Genomic DNA, 26,458 nt, shown 5'->3' on the forward strand with positions numbered 1-26,458 from the left:
GTGGTGCTGCTCTTCTCAAACTGCACCAGCAGAATACTCTGTCATGGGTGTTGTGTAGTTGGAATAACAACCCGCAAAAGGGGAGCTGAAGGAATTAAGTACAAAAAAAAAAAAAAAGGTAAAAAAAGAGTTATTGTAGTCACTTTAAAATAACTCAAACCTCTTTTTTTTTTTTTTAAATGTGTTTCTTCTGTACCTGGATTTAGAAGGAGTTCAAAAAAGAGTAAAACTAGCCAAACAGCAGGGATCTGATGGTTTATCCAACCATTATAATGCACAAGCTGAGGCTAAAAGTTTATTTTCTTACAAGCAGCATTGAACATTTAGTTCTTAATTAGTCCCTATCAGTTAAAAAGAGGGTTTTGAAATGTGAAAAAGCTCCAAAATAGGGCAGTGTGCCTTGGTTGTAGTCAGTGTTAAGGATGCAGGTCAAACCCAGCCTGCAGCTTTTGGGGGAGGGAAGGAGGAAACATGAGGTAACCTTTCCTTTAGGCACAGCTTGGGTCCCACCTGGCCAACAGCTCTGGATCAATGACACAGAATTTTAGCACAAGGCCAGTCATGAGAGCTTGTGTCTCCAGCTTTCCCATGTGAAGAGACAGCCAGTAAGAATAATTTTTATTGAAAGATGAAAAGGAAAAAGGAGAGACTATGGACTCCAGTGACACTAAATGATGGGTCGGGCACTAGAACCAAGCTTACATGCTACTGAGGGTTTGAATCAACCATTCTGAGAAATCAATTGTTTTCTGCTTCCATTAAATTTGCACAAGGAAGGACTCCAATACCAAATGCTACTCAGGAACCATGTTCTGAGAGCCAAATAAAGGAATCCCCCCAAGTTCCTCAGGAGAAGGTCAAAGAATCCCAAAACGTTTTGGGTTGGAAAGGACCTTAAAGATTATCTCATTTCAACCCTGCTGTCATGGGCAGGGACACCTTCCACTAGACCAGGATATTCAGAGCCCCATCCAGCCTGGCCTTGAGCAATTCCAGGGATGGTACCACGCAAGTGTCTTGAAGCACAGCTGATTCTGAAAATAAAGTCACCTCATCTACTTTAGAATAACCAGGTTTTGCTTCTTGCCTTATCTTTCCTTCCCTGCTCTCAGGAGAGCCTGTTCACACACACACCTGCACGGGCAGGGAGACGAGTGGAGTCTGGGATGTTCTGAGCTCTGCCTAAAGGCACTGGGAATACAGGGCAGCATCTGACAAATTGGTCTGGGTCTCAAATTGCTCAATGATCAGACTCGAGGGTTAGCATTAGAGCAACACCCTAAACATTAAAAGCCCTGTGCTTGTACCAGCTAAGACTGCCCAGAGTGTTCAGTGGCGAAAAAACTGGGTCCAGTTTGGCACAGGCCAGTCTCAGCAGGCAGGTGAACTGGCACATACCTATTCATGTACAGTGTATCAGTGACACATCTGGATACTGCAAAACTTGATGGAACAAGTGCCCTATGAAATCACAAAAAGCTCATCTCAATCTATCCCAAAGCTTTGTCCCAAGCGTTCTACCAAAGCAGCTGACCTGGAACAGAATTCCCTTCCCAGCTATTTGATAAGGTCGATCTGACACAATTAACACTGAGCTCAGACTATGTCTGGCACCACCCCAGCGCAGGGAAGTGGAACACAGCCATGTCACACGGCTCTGCATAAGGAAACTGGAGTAAGGCCAGCCACACACATCCATGTAACTCAACATTGCAAGACAAACCTTCATGCTCATCACAGGATAAACTTGACTCTAGGGATGGCATCTGAGCATGAAAAGTTTCTAAAAAACCCCCACAACAAACCTCCCTAAAAACCACCAACCCCAAACCAAGAGACACCCACCTCCTGCAGCACTCTGAAACTGAGAGGCCACCCTTGCTCTAATTCAGATAAAGGCAGTGTCAAAAAAACCCCCAGGGTTTATTCCACACTTCCACACCACGTGGACCATCCACAGAACCTCTGCATGGATTCTCATCCTTGAGCCATCAGGTCTTGGCTGTGGCTCGAGTGCCTCAGCACAGTACCCAACCACAGACACACCACCCAAAGTTCATCAGCTTTCAGTGAAGCCACACAGACAGCAAGAGAGGTATTTCAGCAGATCTCCTACTCAAAAATATCCTAAACCAGCAAAACCAGCACAGGTCAGCTTTGAAATAGCAACTCAAATGCATCTACAGAGGCAATGACAACATAAATCTAAAATGGACACACATTATTGTGCAATTTGGCTGTTTGGTCTCAGGTTGGTGGTATAACAATCCAACTGTCAATACAATAAACAACTTGATTAAGACGAGTGTCAGTCCATTTCCTTAGAAAATCTAAATTTTTTATTATACATACTGTATTACACTGAAAATACGTACCCAAAGACAGAATATTTTGAATTTACAACTGTACAAAAAAAAAAAAAAAATAGAAAACATACGGGCTATGCTATAGATGTGACATTTTACAAAATGACAGTTTTTGTTAAAGGCACCAGATTCCCAGAGGGCTCTGGCTTAACATTTTTTAGTCTTTTTTCTTCCAGTCAGATCTTACTATGAAAATGTGATTCACCCTTAAACTGTGTAATGTCAGAGTCTCAAGATTTCTTTCATCTGGACAAGTGGTCTGCACTTTGACACAACTCAGTGAGAGAAGTGACCAATTCCACGTGGAGATGTCAAGTAACTACGAAAGGCTCCTCCCCACTGCATCCTATGGTACTGAACTGAAAGATTAAATGGCAAAGCTAACAGCCAAAATCAGGTTAACCCACAAAATACAGGCCCAATACCAATGTTAACTGTACTAAGCCTAGACTGGTTTCTATGGAGATAACTACAGAGCACTAGAGAGCAAAAAAATGTTCTAGTGACAAGTAAGATGGAATCTGTGTGTGATCATAACTCTTGCTCAGCATCCTTCTTGGGCTCAGCTTCTTTGTTACACTCATTTACTCTTTCTGGTCCTCACAGCACTCATGAACAAAAATGGAGCCAACAGAAACCCAGCACTTCAACTGTAGGAGAAGTTGTTAAAGCAGCCTGGGCAAGCACGTACGTGCTCTTTCTCCCCTAAGATCAAGTTTGGCCAGGATAGGGAAAACACAAGCCACTTTCGTTGCCTCTTTCTCCAGTATTCCACACTCTAGAAATCGAACAAGCTAATTCATACCATGTCTAGGCTGCCACAGACAGGGGCTTCTCTACAAGTAAGGGCAAAAGAAACTGGGACATCCTCCTTGCTGAGGAGCAGTTCAAGCCCAAACCTCAACAGTTTGGGCTTGCTATTTCCTAAAGCTTCACGCTTGGATAAAGGGAAGAGGAAAGGACACAAGCAAAGCTTGAAGAACTACTTCTCTGGTCAACTTCTGGGGGCATCTGTGAGTCACTCCAGAGTCAACGAGTGTTTGGTTTAACCTTACAGCACACACTGAGCCTCAGCTCCAGAGAACACATCCGAGTGACTGAGTGTTCAAGACAAAAAATATCAAGTTCCAGGGCCAGATTTTGTTCTGTATGCAACAAGTCCAGTATATTGGAATTTCAATGTTGATGTTGCCTTTTCTGATTTGTCTGACATCATTCCTACTTTCAGAACACTAATTTGAAGACTGAATTTGCTGAACTGAAGAGCTCTGTGTAGTTTTACTCCTTACTGTATCATTTTAACAATGTTGCAAAACCTTCCCTTTGTTTAGGCATTTAAAAACACTTTCTAGATTCACAGATCAAGTTGAAGTAATGCTCTGATATTGAGGGTCATAAAGTCACTTTAAAAAATAATTTATTTTTGCAGTGTTGTCTCGTTCTAATGACTGAACAGAATTAAAAATATACTATAGTTCTATTTAAAATTTCCATTTATTGCATATGACTGACTTTAGACAAACAGGCCTGGAGACCAACTGGGTTATGCAGCAAATACAAACAGCAGCATGGTTAAGCTTCCTACATACTACTGCACTCAAATGACTCCACTGCATCCTAGAAGGGCTTCTTGAAGAGGAGAGGGGCAACTGCCTCCACCCCTAGGTCTGAAATACAGACTTCTGTGCACCAAGAAAGTTTAGTGAGGGACTACAATTACTCTCAAGGAAGCCAAAAGAGCCACCACACAGCAGCTCCCGACCACGACACAGTTGCACAAGTCTTGCATCAACAGTTTACACTGACAGTACATGCCCCTCAAGCCAATTTCCTAAATGCTCCTTCTTAAAAACTGTATTTGATAACTGTTCCTGCTTGCTAAATAAGCTGCAAGACAGACAAGTATCATATATGTTTACAGAAAACTGGTCTTCACAAGAAAACTTCAAAATCTGAATGCAGACAAGAAAAGGAATGTCACTTTTCTTTAAACCTTTCTTTTTAAAAGATGAATATTTTCATATTCTATCCTTAGCCCTTACCATGTAACACACTAAAATCAAATAAGTTATAACCATGATAAAGCATTCTACTGAACTCCTAAAAACTAAAACTCACTACTCATCCTCACTTGTCAGGTTGGTTTCTAGCTGTTTATAAAGAAAAGTTGCAATCAAAATTACAATCTACATTGTTTCTGAAATGGGGTAATTACGTGGAGGACAGCCCCAATGTGACAGTTATATGTGATTAACTTTCACACTAAAACATGCACAACACTCCTTAATGGCAGCAGCTACCATCACATAACTGGCCATCACAGGAGCTACAACATTCTGCATATTTGCTTAAATAAAGTTAAGAAATCTACACTTTTGGTCACATCTTAAAACACTGTAGAATACAGGGGTTCTTTTATTATTTATACTTGCCCTGTCCTGTTGGATAGTTTATTTGAAAAACTAAAATTAAAATGCAATAAAAATTCCCCAATAAAAAACAAGACTCTAATCAAATCATCTAGATGTCTGTTAGTATACAAATGTCCTATGGGATTTGGTCTGCTTTCTTTTCAGAGAAAAAAAAAAAAAAAAAAAAGCCTCATTTTGTCCTAAGAGTTCCACTTCAACATGAACCTCTAAGTCAGCCCCAAGGTACCTTCTCAGCACCACATCACCACTCTGCTACTCATCTTTGTATTTCTTCCTTCTAAGCAGCATTCCCAACCAAGCACAGCTCCACACACAACTACTGGCAGAAACCAGATGCTGAAGCCAAGTCTCCTTCAAATGATGAAGCCAAGTCTCCCAAGGAGCAATCCTGACTTATATACACAAGTCCTCTCAATAAATGCCAGCTTTGTTTGTACTATTAAAGCCAGATTACACCAGTGGTGTGAACACAGTTATAAAGATAAAAATGTGCTTCTACTAGCAGGGGACAAGTATAAGGCACATTTATATGCCAGTATAATTGTGGCCACATTAGCGATGATACTGATAAAACTACACTGGTAAGAACCACAGCTACAGTCACTCAGAACTTTTTGGGTCAGGGCATGGTGATCAAACACATTATGACTGCTCAACCAAACATAAACTAACACTGCCTCAGGACAAAAAAACTACTACTTCTTCTCAGATGTATGTCTCAACCATTTCTAGGGCCATTTCTAAATTAAGCTTCAATTGGTCTTGAGACGAGTTTCCCTTCCTCCCATGCAAGTTATGCTGTGCAAAGGGTTTGCTATGCTAGAGCTTCAGATGGACTTCAACCCCAAGACTTCCATGGCAAAGAGTTGTCACTTCCAGGCAGTGACAAGCCACCACTACTTCTTTAATTTCAACAGGTTTTTTCCTTCAGAAAGTTATGATACTTAGTTTCTTTCTATCTCAAATAATGCCAAATACAGATTAACACATGCTGGGCATGTACACTGACAATATAGCGAGTTAGCAAAGCTGCTCAATCTCATCCTATGACCCAAGCACAAATAAGCTAAACATACAGTGGGTACCTTTAGACACTGACATACCACCCGCAATAGTTAAACTGCAGCTGAAATACAAAGTAATCAAGCACTGACTTGTGGTGCTTCAAATGTCTGTTCTTATGACAGAACACATGTAGCCAAAGAAAATGTTTTTACAATAAAGATCTGTGCCCTCAGTTAATGGTAAACCATGAAGGACTGTGCAGTCGTCTTCTCTTCCAGCACTAGGCAGTGAACTGCTCCCATCTGTAATCTTTTTCAGCATCTTGAACCGTAGGAAAACAAACCACAACAACGTCTCCCCGTCAAGATCATCTTTCCCTCTCCCAAGATTAATAAAAAAAAAAAAAAAAAAAAAGTGAGTTTGACCCCATCTTCTGTGTTCACTGAGCCCAGTTTGGTTGAAGAGCCACAGCTTCTATTCTGGAGGGTAATAAGAAATGTACACACGAATGCCATTTTGTACAGTTGACATACACTATGAGCTGGTTGACTCTAAGCTTGATTTGGTCCAGTCTGCTGTTGCTGCATCTCTTAGGAAACATTAGTTATAGGTTTGTACTTCTTGAATCTGGTCCATTCACCAGTAGCATAGTTCATTTCAAAGACTGTATCAACCAACATAGTGGTGCTGCCCGTGCCATCTGCCTTTGGTAAATCTTCTGTATGCTCACTGAGTTTAATTTGGATGATGTCACCTTGCTCTTGGCAAGGATTCTCTGCAGAAACAAGAACAGAAACAAATTATACATTTCAACACTCTATTAGACAAGTTAAAGAGCACTTAAAGGGGTTCTTATGCTTAAAAAACCCAATACACAGAAAACAAACCTCAAACCCCAAACTGAGCAAAACATAAAGACAAAGATCTCCCTCCCTCTATACTCCACAGACTGAGCTTTAAGGATAACAAAACCAGACCCCAAAAGATGAAGCCCAAGGCTAAAGTAAATGGAAGAAAAACAGAAGGGGGAGTAAAACATGCCAGTGTCATTTCTCTCTGCCTTGAGAGTCAGAAGAGAAGCTTATATTTGAATAGGAGCTGGTAAACCTGAACTACCAGACTTATTTTATTTAGGATACATTTTGTAGTTAAATGCCTCAACAACTTTTAGCTGTTCAGAAAGCCAAAACAGCTTCACCGAAACCACTTGTCCCAGACTCAGTTGCATGCCAGTAGAATATTAAATGTTACACTCCAAGGTATTCAAATGGTGTTCAAGAATATCAGTTGGCAGTTATTTACCCAACCTTCAGAAGGTGCTGATGTTATTACTGAAGAAATTCATACTGATATATTCTTTTCTGTATGCATGAATATATCACACACACACTCTTCCAGAAATACTACTTTATCTTACATTACAAAAAGCTGTTCATGTAGTTATTAAAGTACAGTCTCCTACTGCAATTTGAAGTAGCATCTAATACTAAAAACACCATCATTAATGCAAGATACACCAAACTTAAAGTCCAAGGATCACCACAGTAACTCTACCCTGGTCATCTTTGTTAATTTGGATTATTGCATTAATCTAAATGTATGAGTCACATTTAGGCTCCAGGGCTCCAGTGATAAGAACCCTCAAATACCAAATTAGAAACCAGAGCTAGTGCAGATGATGAAGTTCACTTAAGGACTCTTAAGCCCCTTCTCATTTTACATCCGATAATCTTGTAGGTAAAACAGCTTTGGTCTATCAAGGCCAATATATAACAGGATCCAGCTATGAGACAGCTTATCTCCCTGTGATTCACAGCCCCAGTGGTTACCTAAAGTCTGAGACAGCAGTTGCTAGCTTCTAAAGCAAGGAGCTAGCCAACAGGTTCTGTACTACCCAGCTTGTACCTGGACTCGCCACAGAAGAATTTACATTCACTGCTCTTCTAGACAGTGTAGCAGGACCCAACCAGGCTGTTCAAGGTTGACCAGTTGCCTTGTTCCTCTTCAACCCCAAGCTGTGATTTTACAATGTGTTCAGTTATGTATATATCGTGTTCAGCAGCTGTTCTGACAAACTGTTTGACTTACGGGAAATAGACCCTGAAAGATCCACTTCCAGGTATCCAGAACTATAATCCATAAAACTATGTACAGTCCAGAGCAAAGGAAGGAGTCCAGCACATACAGGCAAACCTAAAGCCAAGTCTTACAGCATAGCATTTCTAAATGTGCATGTGTGAGTGCATTGCAGATTTGGGTATTCAGAAGCAAGCTAAATTAGTCTCAGTACATACCTCTGGATCCTGCCATGAATCCAAGTATAAGAGCCTTTTCTGGCCTTGTAACTTTGTTTGCAGTCTTGAACATTTCCTGTGCAGCATACATTTGCTCCCTCTGCAACAGATACAACAAATGTCAATTCCAGTGGAGAGACACTGCCAACAGGGACCCCATTAATAAGCATAAAAGAATATGGTGAAGTTGGTAGGACCTACAAAAAGTAAACAAAAAAAAGCCCCTTAACATCAAGGTTTCCTCCTCTTTTTTAATACTTGCCCCTAATACTTCCAGCAGTGACAACTGAATTCTGAAAGTGGAAAACCCCCCCACACCTTTAAATAGTTATAGAAATATGTGAGAGACTTAATGTTTACATTATCAATTTTGTGTCCTTTATGGCATAGGAAAAAAAACCCCCACAATGCTTCCTCTACAGTCCAACAAAGCCAGGCTTGCAGTCATTTCAGAGAATTTTCTTTTTTCTTTAATAAATGAAGTAGAGATACTGTAAAAAAAAAATTCATTCAGCTTCTTAAAGTTCAGACCTTGCAAGCCAGGCTTATAGATGTGCTTAGCAAAGTCTTCAGATCAGTTCCATCTTGAATTACTTACCTACTGACCTTCAAGCATGCATATAATATATATCCACATACCAGGAATAAGATGCCTCAGGACACATAATTGCTGTTGAGTTTAGTTTCCTCCCCACTCCCAGGCTTTGAAAAATGCGTGATGCGGAGTGACGAGAACAGAAATAAAGGCCTTCACCTTAGAATAATCTATTGATATATTTTCTCCTACCACAGCAATGACAGGATCCTTTTAAGCAGCTTACATTATGTAAAACTGGCTGGGCAACAGCTCTCCTGGAAATACACCTTTCTCCCAAAATTCTTTATAATGAGTAAAACATTATTTTCCATTACAAATAGAAGTAAATAAAAACATCTTACTGCAACATTAACACTATGCAACTAAAAATGTTGTGATTAACATTAAAACAGCAATGCTAAAAAACCCCCCCCAAACATTCTCATTATCTTTGGTTATAAAAAAAGTGGCCTCAACCACTCCATGATCCAAAGGCCAGGAACTGCCAAATACTAAATGAGACCAATAATAAAAATTGGCATTTTCCAACCTACATCAAAAGCATCAGTCAAAAAGAACCTGGTTTTACTTACTGTGAGAGAGAGGCTTTTCTTCGGTGGTGGCTGTTGCTGAGTTTGGGGGGCCACTTGTGGTGCTTGTGCCGCAGGGGAGATGGCAGGAGGCGTGGTGGGTGTGAGGGGTGAGGTAGGTGTAGCTGCAGGTGGATTAGAGTTACTGTTGTACATGGGTGTTCTTTGCTTGAACTGTGCAGGAAGAGTTGTAGTAGCATTGGGAGCTGCAGGCTCTTCAGTCTGTCTGTTAGTCTGCAAGGCCTCTCGTGAAGAGCCAGCTGCAAAAACCAATCAGGATAATTAAAAACATAATCCACAAATAGGGATTAGCATTACCAATGGCCTTTAAAAAAACCCTAAAAATTCTGATTATTCCATTTTAGCACCGCGATTCAATATGCTAATATCCACATGAAGAATTTAAGAGCTAATGCTTTTTCCACTCAATTACCTTTAGCAATAATTAGACAACAGAGTAATTAGCAGTCCAATATGGATTACAGTATATTTAGTATCAAATTTTATGTTTAATGGAAATCAGACATTAAATTGAAACTGCTTTATTTACTGCTTAGCTTATATTGCTGTAACAACTGTACTCTGATCCTACCAGGACTATTGCTGTATTGTTGTGTAGAAGCAAAACCAAAAATATTCCAGCAGTTTTTACCTAATGTAGCAACAGCTTTCAAAGGAAACAGTAACTAAGTCTCAGCCAGTAACAGATACTGAAAATACAAATATACTTAAAGAGATGCCAGAATTAAATGTAGTGTTCACAAATCACTCATTATTTAAACACTAACTGCTAAGAGCATTAAAACCCCACAATATTGACAAGACTTAACTCCGTCCTTTCTCAAAGTTATCCATTCACCTGCACTAAGGAAGCTACTATTCCAAACCTGGCTGCAGGTAGAGGGAACTTAGGAAATCTCAGTAGCTTAATCACACAAGTTACTTGTCCAGCCAATGGTAACTATCCAGTGGACACTCACCAGTTACATTCTTTTGCAGCTCTTCGACACAGGCACAGCTGTTTAAGCACCCGTCCCAAACCCTATGGGGTTTAATCTGACCCGTTCACACTGTGTTCACAGCAGACTCTAAGGCAGGTATCGATCAGAGCTATGCTGACACCCTTCAGATCAGATTTCAGAGAATGAGAGGTTTACAGTTCTCCATCTCAGCACGGACACAGCAGTGCTTTAACAATATGACTATTATCCAGTGGATGTGAAAGGGGACAGTGAACAACTGAGAGGACAAACATTTGTACCAATTAGTTATTCCTTAATTTTGTACTGTTTTATTACCACCTTCTTCTCTTGTCATAATAACTGACTTGCATAAAGTAACAGGGCTTAATTATGGAGCCTCAGATTATATGAGACCAAATCTGTGGATCTTCTGTGTGCATCTTATATCAAGGGAACAGTTTTATATTCCTTGTCCATAAGAAAAGCTAAATACTCTATACTCCTAAAATAAAAATAGAGAACAGACAATAGGGAATTTTAAACTAGACTTTTCCTGCTGTTGAACACAATGCCAACACTCTGGAAAATAGTACTAGCTGCTGACACGTTGATGTGCTCTTGGCTGTGTTCCTCCTAGAGATGCCAATTTTCTGCCAGAGAAAGATGTGCATGGACCTTCAGAGAGATTCTAAACTGTTCAGAGGCCAAGTGAAATGACTGGGCTTTGCATAAGCATTTTTCTGTGGTGACCAACATCCCACAGCTCACAAGCAAAAGTAAAATTAATGTATTAAACTGAAATGTTGGTTCTCTGTTAACAACCAGACCTGGTAATGAATCGCAGTCATGCTCATCTGTGAGTGCAAATTAATACACTCCTTTAAGACTTTACACACAGCAGGGACAGAAGAGTAAAACCAAGTGGGTTAAAATAAGAGGTGTAGAAATAAAGGATTTGTACAAACTATTTTTTACTATCAGCAATTTCCTGGAATTGAAAGTAACATAGCACTTTTTCAAAATATGTAGGAGCTCACAGATAATATCACAGCTATTATCTATCAGACTGTTCTACAAAGGCAAAAGGAAAATGGATGGCTTAACCCTAGACTGTGTGAAACTTAATGTGCACTTGCCTCTAGAAATAAATCTGACTCTTGAAAGCAACTGTTCTGTAAGTGCTAGCATACGAATGTTTGTATGGAATATATACTCCAGACCTATGTTTATTACTGGTGTCTCTTCAGGGATTAAAAAGCTGGATTTTCTATTACAGAGTAAGAAAAAAACCAAATCAGTAAATCGTTCTACTTACTTAACTAGCAGTCATTTTAAGACTTAAAGCCAACAATTACATTCTTTATTTAGGTTAAATGACATGTCTGGTTACTTCAAACCCAAAGGTTGGGTTCTTCCAATAGATTTTTATACTGCTAAGGTGGAGTTTCGCTAGAGGGACAGTAGGTTTATAAATAAAATAGCAGCTAGACAGCAAAACTGTAAGAGTTGGAGGTAGTAGGTCCTAAGAGCAAAAATGAGTCTGTTACCTGGCTGTGTTTCAGAGCTTGGGATATAGGAGGAAGATGGCACCACGCTGGGGGTAGCAGGTAAATAACTTGTAGAAGGTAGTGCAGGCTCATTGTTCAATGAGCCAAGTTTCTACAAAAAGAAAGAAAATAAAGTGTTAAAGCCACACTATATATTTTGTGTGCTGTTTCTGAATTTTAAACACAATTTCAACATCAGTTTTATTACAATATTCCTTTTGGGAACTCAATTACTGCCTCCTCTGTTAGGAATCCTACCTAATGACCTGTTCAATGCTAACTTTCTACTTCAGACATTAGAAATTTGTGCAGATGGTACTCTGTGAAGAATTACTCTGTAGAATTAAGTGATCTTCTGTCTGGGCAAACACGCTCTTCACTATTAGTAAGCAGAAATCTGTGTTCATCCATGGGCAGAAGACCTACTGGAGTATCACCGAGAGAACACAAAGGCCTCTGGGACATAAGCAAGCAGAAGGCAGCAGTAAACAGCTCAGGTAAAAAACCCTGTTCCCACTGGAAAAGGCAGTGAACAGCAACACAACGGATGCCATGTAAGATCAAGCCAAAGAAAGCCACATTTTGTACTTAACTATACATGACACTGCATACATAGTACAGTATCTCTATCAGGATCTTCACTGTTCAATCCAGCCTTATAAACATAAGGAGGTGACAGAAGAAAGAAGTTTAGGGAGAACATGTCTAGCACACAGATAATTTAAGGTAGCCTTACCGGATAAATGATGGGCATCCTGTAAAATGTGGAGCTTGCTAAAAGAAAGATACTCTGAGCATTCTGCAGAAAGACGGGCAATGACCCTCACTGCTGACTCTGGCCTAGCAATATCTGCCTGTATATTGTTTTTTGGCGTGTGTAACATGCCAAGCAAACAGTTTCTAATTCAGAAGTGGGGGCAGGACATAGAATTCTTTTAAAATCTATGTCCTGACAGAGAGAAAGCTGCATGACAGTTTCTATACCGTACCATACCTGAAACAGGAGGAAAAAAGCCTACACACAACTCCTCCCCCCCTCCCTGACTGAACTACTTGTAGCAACAGGTTCGTGTTTTTTGGGTGAAGAAATTATGTAACGATTTTTATATAAAGAGGCACGTTTAAAAAAAGTGAGTAAAATATCATTACAGTGTTTAGCTGTTTTAGAGTAGCATGCATCACGGTTTGGTTTTGGGGTTTTTGTTTTACTAGTTGGTTTTTGTTTGATTGTTTGGTTTTACCTGTGTAGACACAAGGCCAGCAGCATAATCTGGGGTAGCATTTTCTACTACTGTTTCTTCTTTGGCTTGTTTTTCCACAACTTCTGTATCTATTGTATAAAAAAACAGAAGTCAGTTCAAGAAAGTTTTCTAAAATACTGAATTAAATATACTTTTAAAACAAAGATATAAAAATGCATTTCTCAAAGTCTGCTAAAACATGATTAAAGAGGTATGTGCTGAAATAGATAATCTCCATATACAATTTCATAATCAAACCAATAATGAACTGAACCACAATGTACAAGATACAGTCATTGAGTGATTAGGTAGAACTGGCTAATTCTTTGACATCAGAAAGCATGAAAGCCCAAGCAACAACTTAATTCCAAATACGGTTTTGCTGAGGTTTTGTTTGGGGTTTGTTTGTTTGTTTGTTTTGTGAAAAATACAAAAAGGTTGTTTTGTAACAGATATATACTGACTAGTGCATCTTCTTGATATGGTTAAGTAGAGCACTGCACCGCCACTTGACTTAAAAGCATGATATCAGATACTATTCACTTGCTAAGACCTCAGCCAGAATTTTGAAGAGTGCTCCAAGTTTTTCCAACATTACTTTCAATTAATTTACTTCTCTAGCCAGTAGAAGTAAGCAGAATATCTCAGAACAATTCCAGTACTGAAGCCACTCACACACCTCTGGGCTGCCCAAAGCACAACTGATGACTAGCTCAATCCTTTCCATGGCTGAGTTACTGGGCACAAGGCAAGAGGAATGGGAGCACTGAAATAAAACAAGTGAAAATCTTCCCCTAAAACATTTTTGGGTTGGTTCACATCATCCTCCTGGTCTTTAAAGTTTAGTTTAGGCTAAGTTTTAACAAACTGAGAACAAAATGGTACTGCAAATCTAGATCCTGTTTGCAGGTAAAATGATAGCCTTTGTAAGAAGAATGCTGTACCAACCTAATGTCTTTCTTCTTCTCTTTGCTTCACGGCCAGCACCAACCATATCCAGCTCAGAGATATCTAGAAGCTAAAAAGAAAGAGTATAAAGAACTTAATAACCATTGTTAAATGTATGTAGTTTAAATATCGTCCTTAGCTCTTTTTCTTTAATATATTGATATTTAATTCAAAACAGCACCAGAAACTCACTTTAGATGAGGAAGGAGAACTGAGCAGAAAAAACAAGAACCCAAGAATGAGCGCACCCACCTTAACTCCCCTTTCTTTGCGCAAAGGTGTTCTTGAAGGAGGAATAGGAGTTCTGTTTCCAGAAGGACTAAACACACTTGGTGCTGAAGTACTCCTGAATGGAGCTTGTTTTGGTATTCCTTTGAGTGGTGCTTAGGGAAGATCAAAAAAAGCAACAACTGATACAAACAGTTACGAAAACCATATTTGAGTTTTTCAGCTTTTTCCCTTCTTAATGCATTCCCTACCTCCCCTTTAACTTCAAATGTTTATAATGTGGAACTGTCTATAACATACATGTCCCTCAGAGGTCAGATTCGGTTTTACCCTTCAAAGAAGGAGTAAGAGCCAATCTCTAGGCTAATGCTTGCAACCCTGTTCTACTTGAAGTATTCAAATAGGTGCACTCATAGCAAAATCTACTTTTCCTACATACATTGATGCTTTCTCTACTTGTAAAAAATAAACTCTGAACACATAAAATGGTATAGGACATAAATGTTTTGAATCCAATTATTGTCAAAGTTGCTCTTTGAATTTCACGATCTGGTTACTTGGTAAAACTGTATTTAATCAAAGATTCTCAGCCAAGCTTCTGCAGGGCTAAGGGCTGATATTTACTGAAAAGGTATAAACAAGTGCTTCACACAGGGGTTTGAAATTCTAGAGCTGCTGTTTGCACAGGAAGTGAGGACCCAATTTGGGTCTACAGTGCAAACAGAACACCTGCTGTCTCAATCAGTCTCAGCAGAATCAGCGACCCTTGTAAGCAGCTGTTTTCCCCCAACTCTACACTGCTGCCCATTACCTGATACTTAATGCTACTGCTAAATACAGCATTCTTTTACCTACCAAAAAATTAGGGACACATATACATTATCTATCAGGTCTCTGAGCCTCCCAAAAATCTCACCATACTCTAAGTTGACAATAAACACAGAACTTTAGTTTGATGTTGGAGACTTTGTATCCCTCTACATGTTGTACTGAAAACCCTTTCACCACAGGACAACCCTCTGACTCATGTGAGTACATTCCAGCAGAGCAAACCTCAGCTGGTGCCCAACTCCTATTTCTAGAGACCACCTGGCTCCAAAGGCCATGTCTAAAATCTGGCTTTATTAGTTCAACAGCTAAACAGAATGCCAAGAACTAATGGTCATTTTCTATACTGGGACAACTTTTAGTTCAAATTACAACCAGACTTTTTGCATTTCCTGCATGAACGTGAGGCCAAACTTTGGTCCTCAAAGCCACATCTTAAATAGCATCGATACAAAGTACTTCATAGCTTCTACCCACAAAACCAAGAAATCACTCAAAGTTTCACAGCTCAGCATCACACTGGTGGCCAGAAAAGTGATTTGGTGGCCTGTGCAGTGATTTAAAGTATGCAACTGATTTTGAGTTCTTCTCTTGCTTCTAGTCAAAAACTTATTTGAAAAATTCAGGAGTTGGGAAACTTCAGCAAACAGTTGAAATCTCTTAATATAAAGCTGAAGAATCATTATAAATGTCTGTCATATTCATTAAAGAGAAGTCACTGCACAGCCTTGGCTGCAGAGAACACACCATCCCCCTTCTTTCTCCAGACAGAATTATACAAATGCAATATAGTTTCAGTCTAGTTCACAGCATTTCAAAGAGCACAGCAGACTACTGTGATCCACTCAGCTCCCTTTTGGAGCAACATGGCTTAGTCAGGAGTTATTCCTGGAGTGATGCAAATTAAATTCCTACCAAAGTCTACAGGCATGATCTGGCTGCATACATTTTAGAAGCACGGCAGATATACTTGCCATTTAAAAAAACCTCCACACTCTTGTTCTTTCTGACAAAACATGTCAGAAATATTTAAATATCAGGAGAGAGGGAGGCAGAAAGGGAGAAATTCTTTGCTTCAAAAACAATTAAGTTTTTGTAAAAAACAGATGGTAATTTTATTCTTCATCAAGGCCATTTTATCAGATTTTCTTTCTGAAAAGTGATGGAAGTGAGCCGTACTTGTTGTATCTATCTTTTTGACCAGTCCTCTGCCTTTGGCATGGAAAGGCACTCCTGCAGTCTTCTTGAGCTGTTGTGCAGTTTCTGTTGCTAAAAAGAAAAAAGCTTTATTAGTTATTACAGAACCTGTGCTGAAAAAAAGCACATTGCTTCTTATAAAAACGTTAACTAATACATAAAGAGAGAGGAATAGCAACAAAGAAAGGATTATACTTTAACTAAAATCCAGGTCATTTATGTGAAGCTAACACAGTATTTGGAGAAAATGCAAAATCAATGACTATGCAACTGACAAGGTGATCTAAGCTAAAAGAGATTACCAAAATAAAATAATTTCAATCTCTGTTGAGTAAATTGTCTAAGTTACATATAACATCATAAAAAGTTACAAATCCTGTATTTACAAATCCAGATCAACTACTCAAGTCACACGCAAGAAAGTAGCAAGCTGCTGCAACAGAACAGCAGCTACAGTAAGCTATTTTAAGATCACTCAGTTCAACCAGCTACTAATACGTCCATGTACACATATGCTGCCTTTTTTTAGTGAAAACCTGCTTGGCTTTCACACCCTATATAGCCAATACTGAGCAAAAGGAAAACATTAATTAGCAGCTCTTGCTCCCTGTTGCAAAAGCACACGGCAAAATAAAACTGGGTTCTCATTTTACTTTTGTTTCAGAAGCTTTAACCAACGCTGTCCCTCACAAGTCCTCACATGTTAAATATACCCCTGAGAGAACCCATCTGTGCTTTAAAAAGCTGCAGCTCTTTGTATGCCTTGAAATCTGAACAGCATTTAAATTAAGATTAGAATTTTAATGTAATCATGGCCGGGATGACTTGCACCTGCTCTTCCACACATCAGTCCAGAAAAGAAAAATTTAACCAAAACTCTTGTAACAGAAATTTTAAATGTATATCACCATGTTGGAGAATAAGATTGAATATAAATTTTCCTTTCACCATTCAATTTGCTACACAATCTTAATACTACTTACACTTCTGCAAGAGTTCAGCTCTGAGAGTGGCACTTTTAGGTTTCCTTTTCAGCTGGAAGTGTTTCACTGGGGGAGTAAGTGGCCCAGCTAGTGTTGTCAAGGCATTTTTGTTTAAGTATTGGCATTCCAACGGCAACATAGCTGAAGTTTCACATTCACTTACTGCATAAAGAGTTAACACAGTACATGGGTATTAGCACCTCTTGACAGCTAATTACAAAACATTTTAGAACTAGACTGTACAGGCGGTTTTAAATTTTAGATTACTTGTTTAAACACCAAGAGTAATTTAGTTCCAATTATTACACAGCGTGTAACCAGTTATTAGGATGTTTGTTTTTCACATTAGCTTCATAAAAGCTTCCATGTTAACTATACGTAGGCAAATTACAGGAATCTGAAATATTCTACTATTGTCAAAAAAGATAAAATTACTGCATCTCGGATTCCTTAAAAATTACACATGAAAAGGAAACTACTGAATAAAGTCCAAATCAACTGCGAACAGACAAATGATTGTTTGTTTAAAATAAGAAAATGTTTCCACCTCCAAGCCATTTTATTATTGTTCTGCTGCAATCCCAAGTCCAAAATCATGTCTGCCCATTTATGCCTGAGGGCTTTTTCTAGGCAGTTTGCTGAAATAAACCCATTGAAGTATGAGTAGTTTTGCATCACCATTTACTACACTGCTTGAAGCAGCAACTGTGCAAGTGCCTGGACCCACATTTTCAGCTGCTGGGCAATCTGCAGCTATTTGGACACCGGCAGCATAACTCTTCCTGAGGTCAGTCTCCCCTCCAGCACCTATCACCTGTTGCCCACAGGACTTCCAGCAGAGGCAGCCCACCTGCCTTGTGCAACAGGGTGCTTCCACACACACGATGCTGTCCACACAAGAAAAACAGGGACTTACTGTCTTCTTCAGTACTAGGACATGAGACAGCAAAACAGAAAACCCTCTAATTATTGCAGTCAGCCAGTTGTTACCCATCAGTGCACACACAGCCTGTCTGACACTAATGAATCCACATTGTGTGTTGCCTTGCACCAAGACCCAGGGCAATACCTGACATGTAAATTCTGATGATGTGTGAAAAGACATTTTAGGAAGTTACCATTCCTCAAATATCACAGTTCCCAGTCCAGTAACATTCCATGTCATGAACTGTGATAATTCAGACACAAGACATACTGCTTGTCCTGGTACCTCTACTGTTACGATAGCAAGACTGCAGATGAAATGACAGGCTGTTCTTGAAAAAAGGCACCATATTTCTGCAATTTTCACCAACAGGAAGGGCTTACCTTTCTCTCTAAGCTCTCCTAAAATATCTTGAACATTGGGATTCTGTTCTTCAAGATCAAGGTTAAGGGAGCCAGTATCTGGAAAGGATTTTAAAATATCAGCTACCATTAAGACCCAGGGGTCTGAATCCAAGGTAGCGAGCTGGATAATTTCAGTCAGTGCCCCTTTCATCTAACAAAAAAAGAAAAAGAAAATCAACCAATTGGAAACAGTTTTAAACAGGTTATAGTTGGATTTATTTTAAAAAGACACTAGCATAAACATGCACAATGTTTTACTACTGGGGAAGGGAAGAGGGAGATTGTTTCCACAAAGTTATACATTAACTCTACAATTAAGTAAAGAATGAATCAAAGTAATTTTTTTCTAGTGCTTTCAGCCAATCTTACCCCAGTTTGTTTTGAGCTTTTGGCAGCACAAAGCTTTGTTTAGCACTGAACATTTTTACTAAAAGCAGCAGGTCAAATTCTTAAATTACTGTCTCCTTATGTTCTACACTCACACTCCCAGTGTACCCACACCTTCTATTCAGTGACAGGAATATCACCTAGAATACAAGTTATTTAAATGAAGATGTGCCCCTTGCTGAGCTACAGTGTAATTAAGCAGACAGACCGTATCTGCATCGTAATTAAGCCCTCAAAATAATGTCTTTCAGACTAATCAAAACTGTATTGTTTGACAAAAATTATGCATTACATAAATAAACACAGGACTCTATTATGTCAAAAGCACAAAGATTTTCCATCTACCCCGAGTTTCTGTAGTCAGAAAAGTTAATTTTCTTTATGCACCTATCTTGAAAAATGCTAAGTAATGCATAACATGAATTTAAAAAGTCTCATTGTCACAGTAGTTTTTTTAATTACTGATCAACATGTGTGTTGGCACTATGAAATTAATATCAAGGTGACTACAGTCAGGGTTTACACAGTGAATCTCTGAAATGAGTGGTTCACTTCATTCACAGGTAAGCTGAAACCCTTAAAGACTGAACACTTGCTTTTTTAACTAAGTACATTTTCATGTAAGCATTACAGCATTAGCATCAGAGAACTAAGATGTTCAAGATGTACTGCATGTCTATCAAGCCACAAAACATAATGGTAAAATTACATAAAGTAGTTAAACATACTCTATCTGTATGATACTAACACTGAAGAATGTACAAGCAAGTATAAGGAAATATGTGAATTTTTATTTTTCACAACCCATTGTGGCACATACAGCTTAGTTACAGTGTACATGCTTCTGAACACAGGAGGACAAGAAACTCATCTTCACCTTTATGCTGTATTCCTTTCCCTTTATTTAAAGCCAGTCTTTTTTTATATGAGAACATTTAATCAAATAAGCTTATTCTACTCATACAACTTTAAGAAAAAGTTAAATCTCTGCTCCCCATTCCCCCCATCCACTTTTAAACTCAGAAGCAAACAAACACTGACATTTCTCAATTCCTTTCACCCACACGATGTTACTGGCCTCTCACTTTGGAAGGGTTTACAAGTCCACTATAGAGCCTGTTTGTCCTTCACCCCCTGCATGTTCCAAGGCTCATAGTAACATGCTTGTGAAACGAACTGCATCAGTTCATCCGACAGAAAACCTGCATCTCTCCAGCTTCATGCTCAACCAGTTCATTGGTGTGACTGACTGCAGACACACAAACACCAGAACCACAAAAACAGTGGAGGAGGAAGGAGACTCAACATGAGCCAGTTGCCACTGATTTGCTTTGGGTTAAACTGAGCACATAACCAGGACCACACACTGTTTAATGTGTTGTCCAATTTAACTGATGCACACCCGGTGGAAAGAATCCATCTCAGAGGTCCTAGCCTTCACTATCCTCCATTGCTCATTTCTTTTTCAGTAAATGTAAGCCCACCATAACGTCCACACAGACTTCTCATTCTCTCCAACCTAAACTGCTCATCGAAAGTCACTTCTACAGAGGAGAAGGATGACTGTGATCACTGTCAGAACAAAGTCGTTTATTCTCCCATCCATCCTTTAAGAATCAAGGTAGTGATTTATACAAAACACCCGAAAACCTAAAACATGCCATGAGAGCTAACCCATTTATAGCTTTTATAAGTTTTTATCTGGAAACCACTAATGAAGGTAAGTGCACAGAATGTGATTTGCTCCATCAAAGCAAACTCAGGCAATAGCTAGAAGAAAGATGTCTCCTGTATCCTCACAATTTACCCTTCATACTTGCTTCACAAAACTCCTCTTTATACCAAAAATTCACAGAGCTACATGCCTATACCGTGTAAGCTCCTAAGAGCTCTTGTCTGGGCATGTTGCATCCCCACTGTTCTCAGGATTAAAGTTCAGGCAACCTATTTATGCCACAACCCACCACTATACAAGCCTTTGGTTCCTTCAAGAAAGGAGCCCAGAAACAACTTGTTTTCCTTGCACTGGGCAAATAACATTATCACAAGGCCTCAAGGCAGAAAGAATGTGATGGAAGAACAGTCACTGTCACGCACAAGGAAGCAAAGCACATTAACTCGTACTGTGAGCTAACCAGAGACCTTGCCTGAATAGGGGTTTGCATTTAACAAGCCTGGATTCAAGTTTTGACTCAGGTTTGTCTTCAAATGGCAACTTAAATACATGTTCCCACTTCACTGTTCAACTGGCAGCTGAAAAAAATATTCTTCATTTGTGGTTTGAGAATGCCTGAAATGAAACTTAAAATAACAGGGAATCCTACATACAGTTTTTGGGTCACTTTATAGAGCACAGTCATAATCCCAAACTCTTAATTGTCTAAGATTGCAACACTGGGTCAGTAAAAGTCCCTTTAGCTCCAACCAGCATCTTGTTAAGCATGAATGTCAAGATCTGATGCAACATGTTCTGGCATTTTTCTCATCTGAAACTTAAGCATCTCAAGTATTTTTCTCAGCCTGCTGGCACACAAGAAAAAGCAAAGGGCAGGACTAGAAATATCTAGCAAAAAAGGATCAGGTAGGATGGAAAATGTCTGGGAAAAAAGGCAGATTAATAATGGTTGTGCAGGAAGAATACACAAACAGGACTGTGGGAAGGAGTAAAAAAGGAAATGTTACTAGTAAGGCATAACATGATGGCTCTGAGATGACTTCTTGCAAAGAATTCCTGTTCATTTGCTTTATATTATGCCCGAATTAATATATGGGATTATACCTTTAGACAACTGCATCAACAGGTGGCTAATAAACAAAATCAAGTTTTAATCTTTCAGGGGCCATAGAGGTGATATTTAATAGGTATCTGTATTATTACTATAGAGCATTTTCATTAAACTAAAAGCACTGGATTGAAAGTACAGTATTAATATTTACACAGTACAAAACAAGGATGGATCAAGTATCATTATTGTATGCGGTTTGCATTTTAATCATAAAAAAGAGTAGAAGTGGCCAAGAGTGCTATTAGATTAAAATATACTGTATTACATCACAAAATAATTAAGAACACTAAGTGCAGGCCAAAAAGATGCAGAGCAGTCTGTCTGTTCTGAACACAGGGAAAGGCAAGTGTCATGTGCCCTCTGACTCCTTTGCACCAGTACTCCACAATTCCCACTTCCATGGGTAGATGACTCCTGGTTCACATAAGCCAGAAGGAATAAACAGTTTTGACTTTTGCTCTCTTGCAGTTACTGTAATAAAAGGGCAGGCCCCTGCTGGGATAGGGATCTTCCTCTCAGGATAATTCAGAAAGCATAGAAGCACAGTCCTGATTCCAAACTTGGTTGTAACATCACAGTCTAACCCTGAACAAATAAATTAAACACTGGCACAGAAAGAAAAAACTTGCATTTGCCATTGTGAATCAGGTTAACAAGACTATAATATACAAGATAAACAGAAGTAACTGTTCTGCCAAATTCACAACTGAAACTCTGGTCAGCACTAGACTGAGCTTTAGGCATCATTTCAAATAAGTGCAATTATCTAGAAAAAAATTAAGCAGCTGAAAAGCTGGGAGGCTGAGAGATTCAGGAGTTCCCAAGTTCTGCCCAGAGAACTACAGTGGGAAAGGGTATTTTTGATAACTGCCTACAAAACACAGCTTAGGATGAAAATGAGAGCCAATTATTCTTACTAGTCAGCAGGAACAAACGCACAGTAATGAGGTTCCCAGCATGATAAAAAAAATGAGGTTTATTACCTATCCCACAGGAGTATTACGAGGATTAAGTCACTTATATCTATATAATATTTGTAGTGTTGAATGAAAACATTATGAAAATCGAGAGATATTACATATGAGGAAAAAAACCACTTAAGTGAAGGACTGAGCTTTCAAGAGAGCTCATTGAAGATTCACTTGTCTAGACTGAAGCTTTCACAGAGATTTAGAAAGGACCAGCAGGAATTAAATCCCTCCTAAACCAAATACCACCACAGTTTCCTTGATTCCCACATAACTTTCTACTCAAATGTCTTCTCACAAGTGGTTTCCATGTTATCCTAGGCCTTGGTGAAATTGCTATCGTAAAGAAAACAAACAAACTCCAAAAAGAGCTTAAGGAGAAACAACCGAGTGGAATCTGTTATCTAGAGAGGGGAACATCTTTTAACATTTAACATATTCTGTACCCACTGTCGAGGTTCCCAAAGCTTTATAAAGCTGATGCAATATATTTTCCGATACAATTAAGCTTCCAAATGCCAGCTTAGTGCTTCTTGCACATGATCGATAGACGCTGGCACACGGCACAGAAGGCACACGTGTGACTTTTCCAAGAGACTGATTAAGTACTCTCACAGTTGAGTTTAATCACTTTCAGATATGGGAGAGATTTCCAAATGCCTAAATTCATTTACAGGCAGCTACAGGTACCCTGTCCTGGTGCACTTCTGCTGGCAGGAAGACACCACGTCCAGCACTCCACAAGACATCGAGTAGGGGCTGCTGCAGATCCACACTGAACACAAACATATCTCTCTCTGTTTTCTGGGTATCACAGGCAAGATACTCGATGCCAGTTAAGATATCAAAAAATCTTAACAGTAAGTTATGTAACAAATCTCCACAAATGCAACTATTTTAGCAAATTCACCACAAATGATGAGCGTCTGATAAGACAACATCCCTTTCTGGCAGCAGTTTGTTACATCAGCTATTTTTACCACCTATAGAAGGAAGTCTATAATGATAATAGCAGGCCTACTAGCGATGTTAAGGGTTTCTGACTCATGAGTTTTTCCATTTTTAACCATTTTTTAAAGCCTTTCCTTCCAGTTTAAGAAGAAAAAAAGGAAGTCACATCCCTGAAATAATTAAGATGCTACAGGTAGATCTCAATCAAGCATGATCTGTTTACAACGAAGGATGAAATTTGTTATTGAATTTGTGAACTCTACCAAACTGAAAAATTCCACAATATTTTGTTACAGCAGTAACAAGAGCTTTGTATTTGGAACATTCTGACCACTTAAAGGATACACTAAAAGGCAAAGCAACTACACACACCTTATCTCCACAGCTAACAAAAGCACAGATCCATCCTCCTCAGAACTGGTTTAAAACGTGGGGGTTTTTTACCCACCCAGTGAAGACTCTTGTAGCATTTCAACAAATTATTTCAGTCTGCTTGAATGCTGCTCCCTCAAACAATTGGCATGAGTGTTATTTATGAAGGTCCCTAAGATTTTTTAAGCTCTTTTCAATCTAAAACCACCACTAATTTGATAGCCTTTTCTAAATACTGCATTACTCATTTCTTCCAGGCTACCTGGATTTTCACACTAACTTCAGAACAATTTTGCTAACTCACGAGTTCACACGACCTCCCCTCCCCCCTTTCTGGCCTTGGTTATTTTGTTTGTCCAAAATACAGCCTCATTTGTCACACACAAGGGTGACAGCTTATGCACTGGACATTAATATCGTGTCTAAAAAAAGAAAATAAAAAAATCAGCATATACGTGCCAAACAAGAATTTTTTTTAAATTGACACCAGTGTAACAAAGTGAACAACCACTCAGATGCACATGGCAAGACAAGCACCGACGTACACTAAATTATTGTTTAAAGGTGATGCTTGTCCACTTTCAGCTTAGAAGTGCACAAAAGCCGAGCATACAATAATCCAACTTAGATACCACACCCTGCCTAGTATATATGTGTATTAAGCCTAAGCAGCAGCTGTGTCCTAGCCAAGAAAGAGACTGGTGCAAGCACAGCTGAGAATACCCTGCACAGGGGGAGGACTAACTACACACCGCTTCCATGGTTGTTACCAGGAAACACCACCTTACACGATGGAAGCAGGAGAGGAATTCCTCGAATGTAGCTGAAGAAACTTAAGATTTCTAATGGTTCTCCAGCTATTGTCCCAAACATCAATAGGTGACAATAAGCCATGTACGGTCCAGGGCCAAGGGAATAAGGTTGCAGAGCCAGCTCAGACTCGAGCCAGCCAGTTTATTAGCTGGGGTGGGAGTGTAAAGAAAAGCACCAGCTGTTCCCAGAAAGGTGAAGAAAAGCAAACAAAAAGCATGGCAACTTTCTTCAAGAAAACCTTGGCTCCAAGAGGGTGGGGAAGAGCCCAGTTCAGCGCAGACCCCAGATCTTCCACTCTCAAAGTTTCAGCACTTGCTGCTGTCCTTCCTAAAGCCGAGATGTTCGACTTGTGACACCTACACAGCTGCCAGTGCTAAGGAAGGAGTGAAGGAAGCTCCTAAACGATCTCGCCTCTCTGTCCTAGCCCTACAACAACCACTGCCTCAGAATAGCTCTCTCCCCCAAAAAGCACCCAAAAGTGTCCTAAAACACAGCCCTGTGGGGGCACACGATGGCTCGCACGTCCAAACTGCTTCTAAAAGACTAATGCCAGCCAGGGAGTCCCCAAAGCGCAGGAAGAGGAGGAGCAGCAGCAGCAAAGCTCCCACTCCACTCTCTCCTTTATCACGGGCAATCTCAGCGCTTCCCCTCACACCGAGGACCGAGTCCTCCCCCTCCTCGTCCAAGAAAGTCTGCAGGGGAGAGGCGGGGATGGCTGCGGGGACCAGCCCCACCACACAGCCCTGCCCGTGAGGGGCAGTGGCCGCTCGGCTTCGTCCCCCAGGGTCTGTGAGGGAGCCCGGGGTGTCCCCTCCCCGCAGCCTCCGTGTGGACAGAAAAGGGCGGGCGGGGGAAGCGGTGCTGGCGCCGCTGCCCCCTCATGTCATCTCCGATCTCTTTTCCCCCTCACACACACCCGCGCCCCGCTTCGCTGCGGCTCCCGCCCGGCTCTCACCTCATCCACCGCCCGCCGGGGCAGGTGCAGCATCCCCAGGAGCAGCTTGAGCTTGACGGCCGAGGAAAGGCCGTGGAAGCAGAGGCGGATGTTGTCGATGACCGAGGCCGTGAGCAGCGAGGCGATGCTCGGCGGCGCCCACAGCTCGTCCGTGGAGCCCAGTTTGTTGTGCAGCCACAGGCCGGTGTCGCTCTCCCGCATCGACGCCATCTTGGGAGCGGGGCGAAAAAAGAGGGGATTCTCGACGGGCATTTTATGAAGGCACCTAAAGGGAGGAAGGGAGGGGGTGAGGACCCCTGCGGGTCGCCGTCCTGTTCGTAAGCCAAAATGGCGGCGCCCAATGAGGTTGCGCTACGGAAGGCGGAGGTTCTGCCGTAACCTAAAATGGCGGCGCCCACCAGGCGGAAAATAGCGAGGCTCCTCTCATCCCTCGGGCAGATGCAAAATGGCGCCCGCCGCGGCTTTTCTTCCGTACTGCAAGATGGCGCCGCCTCACCGCAGAGAAGCTCTTCTGTCAGCCCCTCATTATCCCTCACAGCCCGCCCCGACTCCTCCGGGGCTCTCCAGGGCTAGAAGGGGTCGAGACCCGGGAGCGGGACGCCGAAGCACCGCGGGGCCGGATAGCGGGGCTCGGAGGCAGGGCTTCCCCCCCCGGAGCCGGGCCGGCCACCGCGCCTCCCAGCACAGCGCTTGGCGGAG

General features: G+C 40.6%; 1 protein-coding gene across 1 annotated transcript; it reads right to left on the reverse strand.

The window, feature by feature from the left end:
* Positions 1-2,316: 2,316 nt before the first annotated feature.
* On the reverse strand, positions 2,317-26,458 carry NELFA (negative elongation factor complex member A). Its single transcript, XM_032686322.1, has 11 exons — positions 25,760-26,458; positions 18,507-18,678; positions 17,199-17,360; positions 16,198-16,287; positions 14,215-14,345; positions 13,963-14,032; positions 13,015-13,103; positions 11,774-11,885; positions 9,268-9,524; positions 8,098-8,197; positions 2,317-6,578 (listed from the first exon to the last, which is right to left on the reverse strand). The coding sequence occupies exons 1-11, from the start codon at positions 26,009-26,011 to the stop codon at positions 6,394-6,396; spliced, it is 1,620 nt and encodes a 539-aa protein (XP_032542213.1). The 5' UTR covers positions 26,012-26,458; the 3' UTR covers positions 2,317-6,393.

This window comes from Chiroxiphia lanceolata, chromosome 4 (genome assembly GCF_009829145.1).
Source record: "Chiroxiphia lanceolata isolate bChiLan1 chromosome 4, bChiLan1.pri, whole genome shotgun sequence".
NCBI lineage: Eukaryota > Metazoa > Chordata > Aves > Passeriformes > Pipridae > Chiroxiphia > Chiroxiphia lanceolata.